The sequence below is a fragment of the Boleophthalmus pectinirostris genome, unplaced genomic scaffold (assembly GCF_026225935.1).
Source record: "Boleophthalmus pectinirostris isolate CB_2022bp ecotype Guang Dong unplaced genomic scaffold, ASM2622593v1 HiC_scaffold_11, whole genome shotgun sequence".
In the NCBI taxonomy this organism is placed as follows: Eukaryota; Metazoa; Chordata; class Actinopteri; order Gobiiformes; family Gobiidae; genus Boleophthalmus; species Boleophthalmus pectinirostris.
This window is the reverse complement of record NW_026570994.1, coordinates 15,866,518-15,889,066: the sequence shown is the minus strand read 5'-3', so window position 1 is coordinate 15,889,066 and position 22,549 is coordinate 15,866,518. Positions and strand designations below refer to the sequence as shown.

General features: G+C 40.6%; 1 protein-coding gene across 1 annotated transcript in view; it reads left to right on the top strand.

Moving 5' to 3' along the window:
- zranb3 (zinc finger, RAN-binding domain containing 3) overlaps window positions 1-22,549 on the top strand; it is a 314,618-nt gene that overhangs the window by 186,785 nt on the left and 105,284 nt on the right. Inside the window, exon 14 of the mRNA XM_055166955.1 lies at window positions 2,389-2,583. Coding sequence (XP_055022930.1) covers window positions 2,389-2,583 — 195 coding nt within the window. The remainder of the gene's footprint in view (window positions 1-2,388; window positions 2,584-22,549) is intronic.

The following is a 22,549-nucleotide window of genomic DNA, read 5'->3' as shown; positions in this document are numbered from 1 at the left end:
CTTTCGATTTTTTACAATTCAGTACAGTATATTTCATTCATTCAATATGGTTCTGTGGAAAAAAAAAAAAAAAAAAAAGTCTAAATCATGACTCTGATGTTAAAAGTCTATTAATTCCACTAAGTCTGCACATAATTAACATGACAAAACACCCATTTTACTTCATCAAAACAGTGAAAATGTCAACACAACTGTAACTCTTACACTAAATAATTTAGTAAAATATACCTAAAAATACTCTTGACGATATATCGATACGGCAGCCCACGATATCGATACTGTATCATGAAATTAAACAATACAATACATCGATATTTGAATATTTTTGCACACCCATAATTATAACATCTTAAATCTCAGAGTCAATTTAGCCTAATATAGATGTGACTTTAAACTTGTACATCACCATAGAAATGAAGAAAAAATCTACAGAGGTACAGTAGGTGTTTGAGCAGTAAATACAGATTGAGATTTAATGCCACATTGCGGAACATTCTAAGCCACATCCTTTTTTTTTTTGGGTGAAAATCAAACCATGAATTGTATTTGTATTTGATCACAGGCTCTCGACAATGTGCTGTTTAAAACTTTTTCCGTGTTGTGTGATCGCTAATGTGCGCACTGTGTCACCATGGTAACGGCTGAACACTTCACCCATAGAGATACAAGTAGAACCCCCCCAGCACTGCAAAGTATCAATTAGTGTACTGTAGTCTAACCTGTCATACACACTTTAAACCTCTGCTCTCTCAAACTCTCCGCTCGGTTCAGATTAAACACCATAACGCGTCTGCAGAATGTACCGTACATTATCTTTAGAGAGCGCGGAGCCGTCTCGCTGCCAATCCATCTGACACGAGCGCAGCCTGCGGAGTTGTCATGGCGACGACTTATGGGGCCTAATAACTGCACTAATGAGCCATATCCAGTTTTACTTTGTCGTCGGCAGCGGAGTTGTCACGCTCCCAACCTCTTCGTTTGATTGATATCGGTTCGCGAGGGAGCAAAAAAAACGCTTAAAAGACGCCACGCGGAGATGCTATCGCTTTGTCTGGAATGTTCCGCAGTGTGGCATTAAAAATATAGCTTTAAATGTGCATTGTGGAACTTTTGGAAATTAGGGTCCATCAAATGCTTTTCTCTGCTTTGTCTGGAATGTTCCGCAGTATGGTATTAGTCATTTCTATCATCTTGAAGATCGGACCAAACTAAATCAGACCAAGTTACAGGTCAGATCTGTGGAGAGGCGACCCCGCTCACAGTCAAAATGTCTGTTTTTTGGGGTATTTTTGAGCTATAAAACCACCTGTAATTGAATAAATGTAAGATAGAGTTGTTTATGTAATGTCATTCCAGGCAGAGCAATCCATACGTATCCATAGAAACAAGCCCCCCCAACCAAAAAGTTACACAGTGCACCTTTAAACTAAACTAATCACCCTTAAAATAGAGCTGATAACTTGGACAGCACTTGGGCGACTAAAGAAAAGAGTGAGGGTGGAGGAGGGGCGGGGTCTGGAGGCATAAGGAACGCCGTGATTGGTCGAACAGGTCTCCACACTTTAAACTCCGCCCCCCCTAGTCAGATGCTTGTAATGCAGTCTTGCGTGATGTCACGTAGTACTTGAAATCGCTCGGTTCTGCTTTAATACACCTCGGAAAAACATGTATTCTTACCGTGAGGGGGCTCAGCTCTCCGCAGATCTGACTTGTAACTTGGCCTTGTGCTGTCAAAGGCTGTCAAATGATTTAGGCCATACTGTGGAATATTCTAGGCAAGGCAATAACATCTCCATGGAAACAAGCAGATGGCCTAAAGCGCATCTTTAAATACACAATTATGCAAGCTTCTTTTTATGGCACGAATATGTTTTTTTTTTTTTTTTTAAGGATTTAGAGTTTGTTTTAGTTGATTGTCCTGATTTAATCGAGGTTTAAGCTTGTTTAGTCCTTGCTTTGGTTAGTTAAAGGTGCACTATGTAACTTTTTGGCTGCTTGTTTCTATGGCTACGTCATTGCTCTGCCTGGAATGTTCCACAGGGTGACATTAAACAGCTCTAACTTACATTTATTCAATTACAGGTGGTTTTATAGCTCAAAAACACTTAAAAAAGCAGATATTTTGACTGGAAGCGGAGTCGCCTCTCCACAGATCTGACCTGTAACTTGGTCTGGTTTGGTTTCCATGGAGATAGAAAGGTTTAATACCATACTGTGAAACATTCCAGATAAAGAAATAAGGGAGAAAAGCGTTTAACGGAACTTTCACCTGGAGAGTTGCTTCAGTATTTTCTTTTTACACAATTTTTTTAAAATGGAAAAAGCTGAACAATTTTGAATTTGAAAGCCAAATAATTTCCACATCTGCTTCATCTTTCTTCTCCACAGTTTCTCCAGACCCACCAGCGTCCGACCGAGAAGACCCCGTAGTCCTCTCTGACAGCGAAGGGGCGGAGCTTCCAGACCGTCACCGCGAAACGGCAGACGAAGAGGAAGAAGAAGAAGAAGAAAGAGAAGAAAAGCGCCACGAACGACCAGACCTCCAAAACAAACAAGATGGCCGCCCCGCTGATCAAACACACGGTAATCCCACCTGCAACTCCTGCTTTTCATATATAGTGAAATTGGCTTTGGAGCATTGTCAGCTGCCCGTATAATGCTGTTTAATATTATCACTTCAGTTCAATAAGGCCTGTATCTGATTCCATATGGGGCTATGCTGTTATTATTCTTACCCATATTACTATAGGACGGTACTGGCTGTTTCCGTGGCGATAAGATATTGAAATAAGCTTGAACAATGCATATGGACTCGCCTCATTTGCATCCAATACACATATATATTTATTATTTTGTTGCTTTATCACTGGAGGACAGCCAAAAGGAAATGTTTATGTTTTTGGGAGAGCAGTTTTAAAGCCTCACTGCGTAATGTTTTAATCAAAAATAGACTAAAGCATGTTTGTTTTTTTGTTTTTTGGGGTGTTTTTATTGCTCTGAAAAATGATGTCCATACTTTGAGCAAGATTGCTTCTCCACAAACCTGACTCTTACTTCTGTTTGTTTCTGTGGGAATGTTGTTTCTTTGGCTGTACATCTCTCCTTCTATCTGTCTGTCTCTCTATCGATCTATCTACCTATTATATCTACCGTATTTTCTGGACTATAAGCCTATGTTCAGGCTGCAGGGCTTAATTCTCAGTTCGGATTTTTTTTGTGAAATTCAATATTTTTGCGACGTCGTTCACATTTCCAATTAAATGTAACTTGTCTGTGATCTCCAGTGTGAACATTAAACGGCCCAAAAGTGTCCCGCATGTGCACTGGAGACACGACGACGTCAACCGCAGCGAGCTTCTCTGTGTTTACGGAAGTTGTCCAAACATGGACGCAGCATCGAGCACCTGGAGATTTTAAAGTTCCTCTCGTACCGGAGCCAGAACATGAACAACTTACTTGTTTTAAGGAGGAGATTGAGAAGGAGAAGGACGAGGTTTTTGGTCGTGGTGTTTTGTGGGACAGTCTGTTGAAAGGAACGTGTGGATGTGGAGACGGAGCCAAGAGTGGTGAGTGGTGATGTGCTCCACTTCAGTGACATGGAGTTCATTAACAATTTTCGTATGACGAGAAGAACGTTTGTGTACATTTGTGAGCGCCTACTTGTGCCACTCTCGTGGGAGGAAACACATCTTCGGCGGCTTATTTCCGAGAGCAAACGCGTCGGCGTTGGGCTGTATTGGCTTGCAACAGGTGTTTGTTATCGCACAATAGCCAACCTCTTTGGCATAGCCAAGTCCACCGTGTGATAACGTGTGGATGGGATGAATGTGCCTTGGCCGTTCAGACTGAAGTCGCATTTCAAAAGGTCAGATATGTATCGGTTTTAGAAGCACATATCCAAGTGGCCTGGATCACATTTTGAAAAAATCTAATCTGTGTCATTAAAAGATCAGATACAGGTCACACAGGGGCCAAAAATCAGGATTTGGGTCACTTCAGGCTGCAGTGTGAGCGTAGCCTGAGTCTCTCCAGAGTATAAGTCACACCAGCCAAAAACTGAAGAAGAAAAAAACATATATAAGTCGCACTTTTTGGGGAATTTTTTTTTTTAATAAAATCAAAAACCAGGAACCGAAAGCAGAGAACAACAGACTGTTAACGTCACATATGAACAGTTCTTCAGATAAACTATAACATAAACAACAGAACAGAACAAGTTTAACAAACTCTCCATCTCACTCCAAATCACTAAATCCACTGAATTCAGTTTTTTACTGTTCACTGTTGACCAAAACATATTTTAAACTTTTGATTCATGAAAGTTTCCCCCTTGACAGATATAAAAGCTGAACACACTTGTGGCTCATTCTTTTAACAATATAAATCAAATATTTTTTAGAAAGTTCTTCCCAAGTCTGTAGCAGAAGTTCCCATAAATGTGTGGCACTTGTCGGTTACTTCACTCTTCTGTCCAGTTCATCCCAAACCAGCTCCATGAGGTTTAAATCTGGACACTGTGCTGGACACTCCATGATTTCAAGCTTTACCATCTTGTTCTTTTTTCCTGAGGTGGTTTTGGCAGAGCTTGGGCTTGTGTTTTGTATCTTTTATCTTTTTTGTTAACCTCTGGCTCTTCAGTTTGTACCATTTCAAGCTCTTCATTGGACTTGCACCACTTGAATTGCAATAAATAACTGGAAAAATTTACGTGTTCTAAAACCTTTGACCAGTAGTGTACGTACCCACATCCATATACTAGAATCATTTGGATAATTTCAGCCCAGAGTCAGTTTTGTGTAATACAGGACCATTAAGTAGTACTAGTATTCGTAGTAATAGCAGTTGTGGTGTTGAATTTGTTATAGAAATAGACAAAATTTAATTGTTACCTCATGAATCTGCGAGGATCTAACTCTTAATCCTATACCTGGTTGCCATTTGAATTGTAAAACAGTTGTTGTAATTACATATTTTTATTGCACAATCCATCCCCTTTTTTCTCGGCTCTTGACAGGTTGTTGAAATTCTTCTTCTTCTTCTTCTTCTTCTTCTCCTTTTCTTTCTAAAGGTTCTGTAAAAAGAAGAAGAAAAACTTAAAAAATTAACTTTTTAAAAACATTACATTGACACCATGAGTCACTCACAGCTTCATGTCCTCAAGCTACCCCAGTCACAAATATAATTCAACTTCGTTCTCGCAAAAACTGAAAATAAATATGCAAATTAGCTCCCCTATCGTTACAATCTGCCTTTGTCTCCACGGTAACAGCGTTTTAGCATAGCGTTTGTGTAGTGTATGTTTTATTTCATTAGTGTAACCTTTGGGGATGATATGTCAGCTCCCAGATCAAGTCCAGGATAATAATGCCATACTGTGGAACATTCTAGGCAACTCAGCAACAACAACACAGACAAGCATTTAGTACACACTCTAATAAAAAAGTTACATAGTGCATCTTTTTGTGGTTTTAATATGTTTTAGGTTAAAATGTTACTTTTACTGTGCATTGTGTAAATTTTCCAATGGTCCGTCAAGTGCTTGTTTCCATGGAGATGTTACTGCTTTGTCTGCAGTGTTTCACAGTATGGGCATTAAACATTTCTATCTTCACGGAGACCAAACCAGACCAAGTTCCAGGTCAGGTCTGCGGAGAGGCGACCCCGCTCACTGTCAGAATTGCGGAATTTATTACACGAGAGCTTTAATTCCGATGAAAAATAATTGAATTCGGAATAAAAAATTAAAAGACGATGTAAACACTTAATTCCTAATGATTTTTCAGAATTAATTCCAATTTTAAAGCCAAATTAATTTATTCCGCGATCATGTAAACCAGGCATGTCTAGACTATGGGCCGTGGGCTAAATGCGGCCCTCAGACAAATTTTTCTTGGCCCTCAGGCTTCCAGGAGAATTAGCCCAAATTACCTTGCATCAACTAAAAAGTTAACTTTTTATTGCAAGTTTTTTGACAATCTACCTTGGTAAAGCTAATTATTAATATTTAGTGTGTGGTTTTGAGGATCTTAGCATAAATAAAGGACTGGTGGCTCATTTTAACGTATTAAACATGCACGTATTTCAGTTTTTCACTATAATGAGCACCAGTCTACGGCCGTCTGCTTCATCTGTGTTTCGAGATGTGGCCCTTGATGAACAAAGTTTGGACACCCCTGATGTAAACGTTTATTCCGTTAAAAAAATAATAATTCCGGTCGTTCAGCGCGTTCACGTTGGGTCGCCCTTCTGACGCGATGACGCACTGCAAGATGGTGAAAAAAAAGTTTGTATCATGTTTGTGTCCCTGTGCCTCTGTGTATCGAGCAAGACCACTGGATCCATGCGGCGAAGGTGAAACTGCGCTGTGGCTGCTCCTGTCCTCTGCGCTCGAGGATTGTGGCCGGTACTGAGGTGGTGCAGAACATCCAGACAGAAGCGTGAATCCGGTTTGGTTTGTTATATGTCATTTTGAGCGTCCAACCTCCGTGGTCTTAGTTCTAGGATTTTAGAGATTTGTGCGGCGATTTTGGGTTATGAAACGTTTTTAACATCGTATCATGGGATTTTAACTGACTACGAAGTGATTTTAATCAGCTACGAAGTGATTTTAACCGAGTACGAAGTGATTTTAACCAACTACGAGGTGAATTTAATCAGCTACGAAGTGATTTTAACAAACTACGAAGTGATTTTAACCAACTGCAAAGTGATTTAACGACTAAAAAGTGATTTTAATCAGCTACGAAGTGATTTTAACCGACTACGAAGTGATTTTAACCAACTACGAAGTGATTTTAACCAACTACGAGGTGAATTTAATCAGCTACGAAGTGATTTTAACAAACTATGAAGTGATTTTAACCAACTACAAAGTGATTTTAACCAACTGCAAAGTGATTTAACGACTAAAAAGTGATTTTAATCAGCTACGAAGTGATTTTAACCAACTACGAAGTGATTTTAACCAACTACGAAGTGATTTTAACAAACTACAAAGTGATTTTAACCAACTAAGAAGTGATTTTAACCAACTAAGATGTGATTTTAACCAACTACGAAGTGATTTTAACCAACTACAAAGTGATTTTAACCAACTACAAAGTGATTTTAACCAACTACAAAGTGATTTTAAACAACTACAAAGTGATTTTAAACAACTACAAAGTGATTTGAACCAACTACAAAGTGATTTTAACCAACTAAGCACATGCAATTCACAAGGTACAAGTAAAGGATTGCTGGATTGTGTGAAATGTTGTGTTTTTTTCCCGTATCCATGGAGACCAGAGAGTAGCTAAGGAGCGAGCTATGAGATGTTACGGATTTGTTACTCCATATGAGGCAGTAAATTTGGCAGAATACTGCTGCTCCTGTCCTCTGTGCTCGAGGATTGTGGCCGGTACTGAGTTGGTGCAGAACATCCAGACAGAAGCGTGAATCCGGTTTGGTTTGTTATATGTCATTTTGAGCGTCCAACCTCCGTGGTCTTAGTTCTTCCGTGGGGAAAGCGCTTCTCAGGCCGAGGCTCCTAACACCACTGCCCGCTCCACCTCATCTGGGTCCGACCTGAACCGGAGCTGCTCCCGCTGGTTCAGGAGTCTGGGTTTGGACCGCTGTTCCCCAGTTTGTGTGGGCGGGGAAACAGCATACACATCCCCACGCGTAACAACAAACTGAGATGACAAAAAAGCCGGTAGCAGCTGAAGTGTTTTCTTCCGGTCGATGTAAATACGTTCGTGTCTCTGTCCAATCAGAACCTTCCCACCCCTAAACATTGAGCGGAATTAAATAAAGCCGATTTAACTTATTTTCCATTTAAACCTCAATTCGTAATTATTATCTCGATGTAAACACGAAGGAGAATAATTGAATTCCAAACGAATTAATTCAGAATTAAAAAACGTGGCCAATGTCTGTTTTTCTAGGTGTTTTTGAGCGATAAACCCACCTGTAATTCAATAAACATAAGGTTGAGCTGTCTAATGTCATACTGTGGAACATTCCAGACAGAGCAACGACAAGCAGGTGGCGACCAAAAAGTTGCCCCGTGCACTTTTACAGCCACTCCTATTGTCCACTCCTGTCATATTTCCTCAGGTCCCCCACCATACACCTTCTCAATTATGCAGGGTGTATTATTGCAAATTAAGACCTCGGTTACAGTAAGGCCGTCTCCCAGGGATACGCAAAGCAATAAATCGCGCTAATTACAAAGAACTAATTACGGGGAGCGATATTAAGAATGGCCGTGCTGCTGAAATGCTAGGCTTGCATAGTCAAAGTAAAGCCGGTGACCTGGGTGCTGCCTCGGTATCTGCTGAAGGAAGAGGCATTTAAGGTCAGAATTAATGTAGGATTTTAGAGATTTGTGCGGCGATTTTGGGTTATGAAACATTTTTAACATCGTATCCTGGGATTTTAACCGACTACGAAGTGATTTTAATCAGCTACGAAGTGATTTTAACCAACTGCAAAGTGATTTAACCGACTAAGAAGTGATTTTAACTATGAAGTGATTTTAACCAACTACGAAGTGATTTTAACAAACTACAAAGTGATTTTAACCAACTACGAAGTGATTTTAACCAACTAAGATGTGATTTTAACCAACTACGAAGTGATTTTAACAAACTACAAAGTGATTTTAACCAACTACGAAGTGATTTTAACAAACTACAAAGTGATTTTAACCAACTACGAAGTGATTTTAACCAATTAAGAAGTGATTTTAACCAAGATGTGATTTTAACTGACTACGAAGTGATTTTAACTATGAAGTGATTTTAACAAACTACAAAGTGATTTTAACAAACTACGAAGTGATTTTAACCAACTAAGATGTGATTTTAACCGACTACGAAGTGATTTTAACTATGAAGTGATTTAACCTACTACGAAGTGATTTTAACCAACTAAGAAGTGATTTTAACCAACTAAGATGTGATTTTAACCAACTAAGATGTGATTTTAACCAACTACGAAGTGATTTTAAACAACTACGAAGTGATTTTAAACAACTACAAAGTGATTTTAACAAACTACAAAGTGATTTTAACAAACTACGAAGTGATTTTAACCAACTAAGATGTGATTTTAACAAACTACAAAGTGACTTTAACCAATTAAGAAGTGATTTTAACCAAGATGTGATTTTAACCGACTACGAAGTGATTTTAACTATGAAGTGATTTTAACAAACTACAAAGTGATTTTAAACAACTACAAAGTGATTTTAAACAACTACAAAGTGATTTTAAACAACTACAAAGTGATTTTAAACAACTACAAAGTGATTTTAACCAACTAAGCACATGCAATTCAAAGGATACAAGTAAAGGATTGTTTGATTGTGTGAAATGTTGTGTTTTTTTCCCGTATCCATGGAGACCACGCTAGAGAGTAGCTAAGGAGCGAGCTATGAGATGTTACGGATTTGTTGAAATACTTTGAAGGAATGAACCATCTCTCTCTCTGGTTCTCATTCTGTGATAAGACTAGAAACGTGGGTGGTTCATTACAGTTTTACAGCTGATTTAATTTATTCCTCGATCATGTAAACGTTTATTCTTCTTAAAATAATAAATGCTCGTTGGGTCGCCCTTCTGAGGTGATCCAGACAATCCGGCTCCACCAGTTCTCGCTTCGGACTTTCCTCCACGTCTCTTTGGATTTGCGAGCGGGATGCGGGAGTGGGCTGAGGTAGAGCAGCCGTCGACTCAGTTTGTCTTCTTCCTCTCTTCTCCGACACTCTTCCCTTCTCCTCCCCAGCTCACAGACAAATTATCATCGGAACAACTACGATAAAAGTTTGGATCACGTTTGTGTCCGCGGCGTAACGACAAACCGAGATGACAGAAAAGCCGGTAGCAGCTGAAGTGTGTGTTTTCTTCCGGTCGACGTAAATACGTTCATGTCCCTGTCCAATCAGAACCCTTCCCGTCTCCTAGATGTTGAGTGGAATTAAATAAACGTGTTTTCCATCTAAACCTCAATTTAATACAAATCCAATCTTTAAGTTGCAAAAAAAGGCAATAAGAACAATCACATTATCAACTCACAACGAACCGACCAATGCATTATTTATAAACCTTTAAACTCTAAAATTTTTGGATTTAGTCGACCTTTACACTTCACGTTCCAAGTAAACAACGATCTCTTGTCAAAAAAATCATTACAGAATATGTTCAAAATCCGAAATAGCCAATATGAGCTCAATCAATCAATTATTTCTATATAAACTCGAAGAAGAATGTTTTAATTCCGACCTATTTCATTCAGAAAATTTCAAAAAACACCTTCATGGAGACGAGAGAAAAGTGATGCACCTTTAATATCATCTTGTAGACAATAGCTGAGCCCTCTTCTCAGATAATTAAACAGTTTTCCCTCAAATCCGAGATAAAAATCCTTTGACTTTTATCTGGACTCCGGCGAGACTCGGCTCTGGTTTTCGAGTCCATTTAACGTTAACGGAGAAATCTCCTAGACCTGTTAACAGCCGGGTTATCACTCCCTATTAGCTTCTAACATCTTTAGATCAGCGTGGAACAGCTCTCTGACCACTTCTCTTTAACCGAATCCGAGCACGCCGTCTCCCCCGGACATCTCTTAGTGCACGGCGGACGCTCGGAATTCCCAGCGCTCCTGAATGAAGCCCAACCAGACCAATGTACCGGAGCTGTTTCTTCCTGTTGCGCTTTCTACCTTCAAAAAATAAAAAAATAAATAAATAAATCAAAGGTTAACCCACTTCTCTTTTAAAAAAACATTCTTTCTAAGCCGACTGGAGCGGGGAGATAAAAGCTACACCGGCGATCACAAATGGCACCTCTAAAGACTCACAGCCGGACGCCGTTTTCGGACCCCGCCAAGTCGCTGGGTGGTTTCTATGGCAACTGCTAATATCTATCTATACATCTGTTTTTATTTTTGTCCGGCGCGTCTCGGTCTGTGCTCACAGTCTGTATCTGCTGCTACAACAACAGGAATTCAACTCCTAATTTAAAATAATGGTTAAATATCGAATCATATCTAGCTCGTTGTTGTTGTTGTTGTTGTGTCCTTGGGCAAGACTTCAGCGCTCCACAGATCTGCTCTGTAACTTGACTTGAGATGATTGGAAATTGGTAAGTTTAATGACATATTGTGGAAAATTCTAAGCAAAGTAAATAATAATAATGGGTCAGATTCACATGGCACTTTTTTGGTCTTGGTTTAGTCCTAGGTTCAGTACGGTTAGACCGGGTTGAGTCCAGGTTGTGTTCTGCTTTAGACCCGGTAGAGTCCTGATTTAGTCCAGACAAGAGGCTCCTGAGACAGTCCAGCACAGAACTGCAGGTGTAGATGCTGGCAGAGAAAGCAAACACGGAGAGACATAACCAAGTGGCGGGCAGAGTGTACAGAAACATGTGTGCAGAGTTCGGGCTGGAGACCCCAGGGTCAAGGTGGGAAACGCCTCCAAAGGTTGTGGAGAACGACCGAGCCAAGATCCTGTGGGACTTCAGATACAGACGGACACGATGGTGATGGACCAACCAGACATAGTGGTGGTGGAGAAGAACAGAACAAAGCTGATGAGGTTGATTTGGTCTTCCGATAATTTATGTTATTAGGTTCTTTTTTCAGACCAAGAGTTTGTTTTCATACCTGACAGTTTCGACTGCTCACTAGCGTCTTCCTCAGAGTCACGTGATGTTGCTGTGACGTGTCCGGTCTGATGATGTAAACAGGTTTTGGCGCTGTCTTCCTACCGGTGGAGGCAGGATAACAGCGCCACCTGCAGACCGACTTCCTCAGGACAGTATCCCAGGTGTGTGAGAGTAAAAAAGCCCCCTCGTCCCGGTTTATAGTCCTGCGGGCACGTTTCCGTATTTCGATTGCCTCTTTAATCCTGCGACGATGTTTGTTTTCCTCTGTCCCAATGATGTTTGGCGCTGTCGTCCTGCCTCCACCGGTAGGAAGACGGCGCCAAAACCTGTTTAAATCAGCTGATCGGACACGTCACAGCAACATCACGTGACTCTGAGGAAGACAGGTATGAAAACAAACTCTTGGTCTGAAAAAAGAACCTAATAACATAGAACAAAGCTGTGGTGGTGGACATCACAATACCAAGAGATGGTAATATCAGGTGTTAGGTCTGCCTAAACATTGTAAACAAGAAGAAAGACAAGAGATTAATTCAGTTTTACTCGCGAGGAGAACGGGCAGAGAGTGGGCATCAAAACCAACAGTCTCCACACGTTCTGATGACTCAAGGCCGTTCTCCTCTTTTTATTTCATTAGGAGGCCCTAGTTACAGAACGATAATTCTCAAGGGGAAGGGGAAACAGCCAAGACATAATAAGAAACTGATGAAGCTATTGCATAGTACAAACACATAAAACATGATTAACAATCAGGAGGTGCCTTAGGTCAGACACCATCATAACTCTTGCATGTGTGACAGTGGGAGTTGGCTTCATGTGAGGAATCATCTCGAGGTTCACTGCACACAGTTGTCAAACACAAAGAGGTTATTCATTTTCATACAAGTGATTGGTACATTATAAATCAAAGAATTGTAGTTACATAAATGGTTAACTCATAGGCATAGAATATCACACAAGTATTTAGCAAATATGGGATAATAAAATTATTCTGACACAGGAAAAAGGAACACGAGAAACTAGAGAAATACCATGGGCTCAAGGAGGAGCTGGAGAGAGCCTGGAAAGTAAAGTTATCAGTGTTGCCCGTGGTGATCGGAGCACTCGGTCCATAACCCCCAAACCTGAAGAGCGGCTACAACAGATACCGGGAAAAACAACGGAACATCTCGGTCCAGAAAAGTGCCGCACTAGGAACAGCAAAGACACTGCGCAGAACAGTGAGAAGCTGGTGGAGAACACGCCAGACATTTCTACAGACATTTTGCCGTAGAAAAGCATTAACCAGAAGTTCCGCAAACCTAAACCTAAAGCGATGTGAAAAAGGTCTGTCCTTTGCATTTGACCCATGCTTCAGTGATGCTGGGTCAAACCTCCGAGGAGCATTAGGACCCGTCACCAGATCGTGAGCTAGTCTTGGTCAGGACTGCTTGATTGAACTGGTTGATTTGACCTGTGGTGCATGTTTTTAACCGAGAGATTCAATAGTTATAAAATTACACTTTTATAACACCAAAATTGTGCATTGCTTCATCCCCACTTGACTTTTAAGTGTTTTAAGCTCCAGATATCACCTCCTCCCTCCCTCTCCGTCTCTCTCTCTCTCCCTCCTCCTCTCCGTCTCTCTCACCTGCGCGTGAATGGAGCGGCGCTGGACACAGAGGAGGAGTGATTGCTTGTCTCCACGGTGACGGGAAACTAATCTCAACGCAATCAAGGAGCGTGGGCGTCCTGAAACTGAACATTTGCTTCTCAAACCCGCCATTAGCGCGCCTCCCTGACCCCACAGGTCACTTTTATTGGACAACTGCGGTGATGCGAATTAAACCCACGCTGATACAGACTGATGGGGCTAAATAACAAAGTAAGAACCAACTACATGCACACTTCAGACGCCGCGCTGTTAAGACGGAAGGCCGGCCAAAATATTGTGACAACTCACTGGAGGAGTGATCCTAATAAACAGTGATCAGTGGGACTTGGTTTTGTCCTGGGTTCATTCTGGTTGAGTCCTGATTTGGTCCTGGTCTTAGGCAACGTTTATATGACGTCGGTCTGAACAGAAGACGCAAAAGTGGCGTCGCGTCTTCACTTTTTATTCCTTGTTTAGACGAGTGTTTTCAGGAGGAAATCTGCGTGCATACGGTGACGCAAAAATGTGTGGAATTCGATTGGGTATCCATGCCAGGCAGCTCGGTGGTGACACTGATGTATGTGATGTAAACTCGTCCACAACGTGAGCAGATCTGACCAGAGTTTTGCGTCTTGGGCAGTGTTGACAGAAACACTACGGCAGAGTGTATTCAACTTTTCCACTCTGGAGGTTTTTCTGGTTTTTAAGCCCCAAAAACACCGTCTAAATGAAAGACACTTCCAATAAAATATTTTGTAGTTTTTATCCGCAAGCGTTCTCATGTAAACAGGCCTTTAGTCCTGGTTTAGTCCTGGTTTAGTCCTGGTTTAGTCCTGGTTTAGTCCTGGTTTAGTCTACTATAGTGGATTAAATGCAACCTGGATAAGATTAATGTCCTACTATATTCAAGGCAAAACAATATCATTTTAAGATCTAATTTAGACCCGGTTTCATCTTGACTTAGTTTGAGTTAAGTTCTTTTTTAGTTCTGATTTAGTCCTGGTTTTTGTTCTGGTTTATTCCTGGTTTAGTCCTGGGTTCATTCTGGTTAAGTCCAGGTTGTGTCCAGGTTGAGTCCTGCTTCAGACATGGTAGAGTTTTGGTTTAGTCCTGGTTTAGTCCTGGTTTAGTCCTGGCTTAGTCCTGGTTTAGTCCTGGCTTAGTCCTGGTTTAGTCCTGGCTTAGTCCTGGCTTAGTCCTGGCTTAGTCCTGGTTTAGTCCTGGTTTAGTCCTGGCTTAGTCCTGGCTTAGTCCTGGTTTAGTCCTGGTTTAGTCCTGGCTTAGTCCTGGCTTTAGTCCTGGTTTAGTCCTGGCTTAGTCCTGGTTTAGTCCTGGTTTAGTCCTGGCTTAGTCCTGGTTTAGTCCTGGTTTAGTCCTGGCTTAGTCCTGGCTTAGTCCTGGCTTAGTCCTGGCTTAGTCCTGGTTTAGTCTGGTTTAGTCTGTTTTAGTCCTGGTCCTGGTTTTAGTCCTGGTTTAGTCCTGGTTAGTCCTGGTTTAGTCCTGGTTTAGTCCTGGCTTAGTCCTGGCCTGGTTAGTCCTGGTTTAGTCCTGGCTTAGTCCTGGTTTAGTCCTGGTTTAGTCCTGGCTTAGTCCTGGTTTAGTCCTGGTTTAGTCCTGGCTTAGTCCTGGTTTAGTCCTGGTTTAGTCCTGGCTTAGTCCTGGTTTAGTCCTGGTTTAGTCCTGGCTTAGTCCTGGTTTAGTCCAGGTTGAGTCCTGCTTCAGACCTGGTAGAGTTCTGTTTTAGTCCTGGTTTTGTCCTGGTGTTGTCCTGGTTTAGTCCTGGTTTAGTCCTGGCTTAGTCCTGGTTTAGTCCTGGTTTAGTCCTGGTTTAAGCCTGGTTTAGACCTGGTTTCATCTTGACTTAGTTTGAGCTAAGTTCTAGTTTAGTCCTGGTTTATTCCTGGTTTTGTCCTGGTTTAGTCCAGGTTGAGTCCTGCTTCAGACCTGGTAGAGTTCTGTTTTAGTCCTGGTTTAGTCCTGGTTTAGTCCTGGTTTAGTCCAGGTTGAGTCCTGCTTCAGACCTGGTAGAGTTCTGTTTTAGTCTGTTTTAGTCCTGTTTAGTCCTGGTTTAGTCTACTTTAGTGGACTAAATGCAAGTTGAATAAGATGAATGCCCTACTACATTCCAGGAAAAACAATATCATTTTAAGATCTGATGTAGACCTGGTTTCATCTTAATTTAGTCCTTGAGTTTAGTCCTGATTTAGTCCGAGGTTCATTCTAGTTAAGTCCAGGTTGAGTCCAGTTTGAGTCCAGCTTTAGTTCTGCTTCAGACCTGGTAGAGTTCTGATTTAGGCCTAGTTTAGTCCTGGTTTAGTCTAGTATAGTGGACTAAATGCAAGCTGGATAAGATTAATGTTTTACTACATTCCAGGAAAAACAATATCATTTTAAGATCTGATTTAGACCTGGTTTCATTGTAACTTCTGAAGTCCTGATTTAGTCCTGGTTTAGTCCTCGTTTAGTCCTGGTTAGAGCTGCTGAAATTGCATGACAGGTCACATTTTCCCCCGACAATCGCTTCATCTATCTGCTTTATTCTTACTGTACGTCCGGCTACTTTTCCCACAAACTCTCTGAACCGTCTCAGGAAAATCACCAATATTTTCTGTTTCCATCTTTCGCTTCGATCCGGGCCCAGAACTCGAGATGAGTCAGTCCAATTAGCCTGTGTGTTGTCTCTCTGTTGTGGTAAAAAAAACAAAACACGGCTCTTCCCTGGGGTTGTTTTGAAGTCACTGCTCATAGGGCCTAAGTGACAGGCTAATAAGACAGGCTCTGTAAGATGAATTGCCCCCATCCCTTAAATGCCCCACTTAAAGCCTCCGCCGTCGCCATCGCCGTCGCGTTCCTGCACCGCAAAAACCAAACACACGATCGAGGCGAGAAAGTGCTTACAGCTAATAAACCTGCCTCTGAACAATCCGCCACAATTCTCCTTTTGTTTTCTGTGTAGGAAGAGAGTGGGGAGATACACTGTGTTTCCTGCTGCAGGGGTTAGGGTTTCATGGTTTAGATCTGGTTTAGACCGGGTTTAGACTGGGTTTAGACCGGGTTTTGACCTGGTTTATTCCAGTTTTGTCTTGGTAAATCCCTGGTTTAGTTCCGCTCATTTTAGTCCTTGTCTAGTTCTTGTTTAGTCCTGATTTTGTTCTTGTTTAGTTCTCATTAGTCTTGGTTTAGTTCTGTTTTTGTTCTCATTTAGTCCTGGTTTAGTCCTGGTTTAGTACTGATTTAGACCTGGATTAGCCCTGGTTCAGTCCTGTTTTTGTTCTTGTTTAGTTCTCATTAGTCTTGGTTTAGTTCTCTTTTTGTTTTCATTTAGTCCTGGTTTAGCTCTGATCTGGTCCAGCTTTAGTTTTGTTTTAGTCCAGATTTACTTCTGGTCTAGTCCTGGTTTCATCCTGGTTTAATTCTGGTATGGTCCTGGATTAGACTGGGTTTAGACTGGGTTTTGACCTGGTTTATTCCAGTTTTAGTCTTGGTAAATCCCTGGTTTAGTTCCGCTCGTTTTAGTCCTTGTCTAGTTCTTGTTTAGTCCTGATTTTGTCCTAGTTATTTCTGGTTTAGTTTTGATTTATTTCTTGTTTAGTCCTGATTTAATCTTGGTTTAGTCTTGATTTAATCCCGAGTTAGTCCTGGTTGTTTGTAGTTCACATTTAGTCCTGGTTTAGTTTCGGTATGGTCCAGGTTTAGTTCTGATTTAGTGCTGGTTTAGTCCTAGTTTAGAATTTGTTTAATCCTGATTTAATCCTGGTTTAGTCCTGGATTAGTAGTGGTTTAGTTTTCGTGTAGTCCTGGTTTTGTTCTGGTTTAGTCCTGGTTTAGTCTTAGATTAGTCCTGGTTTAAATCTGACTTAGTCTTTCTCTAGCCCTGTTTTGTTCTGGTTTAGTTTTGATTTATTTCTTGTTTAGTCCTGATTTAATCTTGGTTTAGTCTTGATTTAATCCCGAGTTAGTCCTGGTTGTTTGTAGTTCACATTAGTCCTGGTTTAGTCCTGGTTTCATCCTGGTTTAGTTATGGTTTAATTCTGGTATGGTCCAGGTTTAATTCTGGTTTAGTTATTTTTTGGCCTAGTTAGTCTTGGTTTACCTCTGCTTAAATCCTGGTATAATCCTGGATTAGTAGTGGTTTAGTTCTGGTTTAGTCCTGGATTAGTCCCGGTCTCATCCTGGTTTAGTTGGATTTTAGTTCTGGTTTAGACCTGTTTTAGCCCTGGTTCAGTCCTGTTTTGTTCTCATTTAGTACCCATCAGTCCTGGTTTAGTTCTGGTTTAGTCCTGGTTTCATCTGGGTTAAGTTATGGTTTAGTTCTGATCTGGTCCAGGTTTAGTTTTTGTTTCATCCTGGTTTAGTTATGGTTTAGTTCTGATCTGGTCCAGCTTTAGTTTTGCTTTAGTCCAGATTTAGTCCTGGTTTAGTACTGGTTCAGTGCTGTTTTTGGTCTCGTTTAGTACTCAGTAGTCCTGGTTTAGTCCTGGTTTAGTTCTGTTTTGGTTCTGGGATGGTCCAGGTTTAGTACTGATTTAGACCTGGATTAGCCCTGGTTCAGTCCTGTTTTTGTTCTTGTTTAGTTCTCATTAGTCTTGGTTTAGTTCTGTTTTTGTTCTCATTTAGTCCTGGTTTAGTCCTGGTTTAGTCCTGGTTTAGCTCTGATCTGGTCCAGCTTTAGTTTTGTTTTAGTCCAGATTTACTTCTGGTTTAGTCCTGGTTTCATCCTGGTTTAGATCTGGTTTAGACCGGGTTTAGACTGGGTTTAGACTGGGTTTAGACTGGGTTTTGACCTGGTTTATTCCAGTTTTAGTCTTGGTAAAGCCCTGGTTTAGTTCCGCTCGTTTTAGTCCTTGTTTAGTTCTCATTAGTCCTGGTTTAGTCCTGGATTAGTAGTGGTTTAGTTTTCGTGTAGTCCTGGTTTTGTTCTGGTTTAGTCCTGGTTTAGTCTTAGATTAGTCCTGGTTTAAATCTGACTTGGTCTTTCTCTAGCCCTGTTTTGTTCTGGTTTAGTTTTGATTTATTTCTTGTTTAATCCTGATTTAATCTTGGTTTAGTCTTGATTTAATCCCGAGTTAGTCCTGGTTGTTTGTAGTTCACATTTAGTCCTGGTTTAGTTTTGGTATGGTCCAGGTTTAGTTCTGATTTAGTGCTGGTTTAGTCCTGTTTTTGTTCTCGTTTAGTTCTCATTAGTCCTGGTTTAGAACTTGTTTAATCCTGATTTAATCCTGGTTTAGTCCTGGATTAGTAGTGGTTTAGTTCTCGTGTAGTCCTGGTGTAGTTATTGTTTAGTTGTGGTTTTAGTTCTGGATTAGTCCTGGTTTAGTCCTGGTTCAGTCCTGTTTTTGTTCTTGTTTAGTTCTCATTAGTCTTGGTTTAGTTCTGTTTTTGTTCTCATTTAGTCCTGGTTTAGTCCTGGTTTAGCTCTGATCTGGTCCAGCTTTAGTTTTGTTTTAGTCCAGATTTACTTCTGGTCTAGTCCTGGTTTCATCCTGGTTTAGTTCTGGTATGGTCCTGGTTTAGACTGGGTTTAGACTGGGTTTTGACCTGGTTTATTCCAGTTTTAGTCTTGGTAAAGCCCTGGTTTAGTTCCGCTCGTTTTAGTCCTTGTCTAGTTCTTGTTTAGTCCTGATTTTGTCCTAGTTAGTCCTGGTTTAGTTTTGATTTATTTCTTGTTTAGTCCTGATTTAATCTTGGTTTAGTCTTGATTTAATCCTGAGTTAGTCCTGGTTGTTTGTAGTTCACATTTAGTCCTGGTTTAGTTTTGGTATGGTCCAGGTTTAGTTCTGATTTAGTGCTGGTTTAGTCCTGTTTTTGTTCTCGTTTAGTTCTCATTAGTCCTGGTTTAGTCCTAGTTTAGAATTTGTTTAATCCTGATTTAATCCTGGTTTAGTCCTGGATTAGTAGTGGTTTAGTTCTGGTTTAGTCCTGGATTAGTAGTGGTTTAGTTCTGGTTTAGTCCTGGATTAGTAGTGGTTTAGTTCTGGTTTAGTCCTGGATTAGTCCCAGTCTCATCCTGGTTTAGTTCTGGTTTAGTTCTGGTTTAGTCCTGGTTTCATCTGGGTTAAGTTATGGTTTAGTTCTGATCTGGTCCAGGTTTAGTTTTTGTTTCATCCTGGTTTAGTTATGGTTTAGTTCTGATCTGGTCCAGCTTTAGTTTTGCTTTAGTCCAGATTTAGTCCTGGTTTAGTACTGGTTCAGTGCTGTTTTTGGTCTCGTTTAGTACTCAGTAGTCCTGGTTTAGTTCTGCTTTGGTTCTGGGATGGTCCAGGTTTAGTACTGATTTAGACCTGGATTAGCCCTGGTTCAGTCCTGTTTTTGTTCTGGTTTAGTTCTCATTAGTCCTGGTTTAGTTCTGGTGTAGTCCTGGTTTAATTCAGATTTCATTCTGACTTGGTTCTGGTCAAGTTTTAATTTAGTCCTGGTTTAGTTCTAGTAAAGCTCTGGTTTAGTCTTGGGTTAGTTGTGGTTTAGTTCTTGTTTAGTCTTAGTTCAGTCCAGGTTTAGTTCTGTTTTTGTTCTCATTTAGTCCTGGTTTAGTCCTGGTTTAGCTCTGATCTGGTCCAGCTTTAGTTTTGTTTTAGTCCAGATTTACTTCTGGTCTAGTCCTGGTTTCATCCTGTTTAGTTCTTGCTTTGGTTCTGGAGGTCCAGGTTTTAGTACTGATTTAGACCTGGATTAGCCTGGTTCAGTCCTGTTTTTGTTTCTTGTTTAGTCTTAGTTCAGTCCAGGTTTAGTTCTGTTTTTGTTCTCATTTAGTCCTGGTTTAGTCCTGGTTTAGCTCTGATCTGGTCCAGCTTTAGTTTTGTTTTAGTCCAGATTTACTTCTGGTCTAGTCCTGGTTTCATCCTGGTTTAGTTCTGCTTTGGTTCTGGGATGGTCCAGGTTTAGTACTGATTTAGACCTGGATTAGCCCTGGTTCAGTCCTGTTTTTGTTCTTGTTTAGTCCTGGTTTTTGCTCTGATCTGGTCCAGCTTTACTTTTGTTTTAGTCCAGATTTACTTCTGGTCTAGTCCTGGTTTCATCCTGGTTTAGTTCTGGTATGGTCCTGGATTAGTCCTGGTTTAGCTCTGATCTGGTCCAGCTTTAGTTTTGTTTTAGTCCAGATTTACTTTAGTTCTGGTATGGTCCTGGATTAGACCTGGTTTAGACCTGGTTTAGACCTGGTTTAGTCCTGTATTTGTTCTCGTTTAGTACTCATTAGACCTGGTTTAGTCCTCGTTTTGAAACCTGCCCACTATGTCCACTTATAAATCCAGTCTATGTTTATAGTTAATAATAATAAAGTCCGCTGAACGACCCGGGGGTGCGACCAGAGGCGTATTTTGATGATTTTCTGAGTTTTCTCTCCACATCCCTGTTGTGTTTTCTTTGTTTTGGTCCAGAGTTTGAGGTCCATACTTCAGACTTCACTGGTTTTGTTTGGGGATGGTACTTGTTAGTAGGGCCCTCAAAATGTTATTGGTGGAGTAAAGTGGCCCAATCCACCTGCATCTCTCCAGCCCCGAGTGTCCAAACACCGAGGACCCGAGCCGGAGACAATACCACCACTGACACCGGCCAACGTAACAAGGCCCAGTATGATTTAGACCAGGTTTAGTTCTGCTTTGCTTCTGGTTTAGACTTTGTAAAGTTCTGGTTTTGGTTTTGATTTAGATTTGGATTGGTTCTGATTCTTTCACTTACATTAGTCCTGGTTTAGTCCTGGTTTAAGTCTGGTTTAATTCTTGTGTAGTTCCTGGTTTAGTTCAGATTTGGTTCTGGTTTAGTCCTGGTTTAATTCTTGTGTAGTTCCTGGTTTAGTTCAGATTTGGTTCTGGTTTAGTCCTGGTTTAATTCTTGTGTAGTTCCTGGTTTAGTTCAGATTTGGTTCTGGTTTAGTCCTGGTTTAGTCCTGGTTTAATTCTTGTGTAGTTCCTGGTTTAGTTCTTTTTAGTTCTGTTTAGTCCTGGTTTAGTTCTTGTGTAGTTCTGGTTTAGTTCTGTTTTAGTTCTGGTTTAGTCCTGGTTTAATTCTTGTGTAGTTCTGGTTTAGTTCTGTTTTAGTTCTGGTTTTATTCTGGTTTATTCTGTGTAGTTCTGGTTTAGTTCAGATTTGGTTCTGGTTTAGTCCTGGTTTAATTCTTGTGTAGTTCCTGGTTTAGTTCAGATTTGGTTCTGGTTTAGTCCTGGTTTAGTCCTGTTTAATTCTTGTGTAGTTCCTGGTTTAGTTCTGTTTTAGTTCTGGTTTAGTCCTGTTTAGTTCTGGTAGTTCTGGTTTAGTTCTGTGTTTAGTTCTGGTTTAGTCCTGGTTTAATTCTTGTGTAGTTGGTTTAGTTCTGTTTTAGTTCTGGTTTAGTCCTGGTTTAATTCTTGTGTAGTTCCTGGTTTAGTTCAGATTTGGTTCTGGTTTAGTCCTGGTTTAATTCTTGTGTAGTTCCTGGTTTAGTTCAGATTTGGTTCTGGTTTAGTCCTGGTTTAGTCCTGGTTTAATTCTTGTGTAGTTCCTGGTTTAGTTCAGATTTGGTTCTGGTTTAGTTCTGGTTTAGTCCTGGTTTAATTCTTGTGTAGTTCCTGGTTTAGTTCAGATTTGGTTCTGGTTTAGTTCCTGGTTTAGTCCTGGTTTAATTCTTGTGTAGTTCCTGGTTTAGTTCAGATTTGGTTCTGGTTTGGTTCTGTTTAGTCCTGGTTTAATTCTTGTAGTTCCTGGTTTAGTTCAGATTTGGTTCTGGTTTAGTCTGGTTTAATTCTTGTGTAGTTCCTGGTTTAGTTCAGATTTGGTTCTGGTTTTTAGTCCTGGTTTAATTCTTGTGTAGTTCCTGTTTAGTTCAGATTTGTTCTGGTTTAGTCCTGGTTTAATTCTTGTGTAGTCCTGGTTTAGTTCAGATTTGGTTCTGGTTTAGTCCTGGTTTAGTTGGTTTAATTCTTGTGTAGTTCCTGGTTTAGTTCAGATTTGGTTCTGGTTTAGTCCTGGTTTATTCTTGGTTCTGGTTTAGTTCATAGTTTTAGTATTCCTGGTTTAGTTCAGATTTGGTTCTGGTTTGGTTCTGGTTTAGTCCTGGTTTAATTCTTGTGTAGTTCCTGGTTTAGTTCAGATTTGGTTCTGGTTTAGTCCTGGTTTAATTCTTGTGTAGTTCCTGGTTTAGTTCAGATTTGTTCTGTTTAGTTCCTGTTTAGTGTTCCTGGTTTAGTTCAGATTTGGTTCTGGTTTAGTCCTGTTTAGTCCTGGTTTAATTCTTGTGTAGTTCTGGTTTAGTTCAGATTTGGTTCTGGTTTAGTCCTGGTTTAATTCTTGTGTA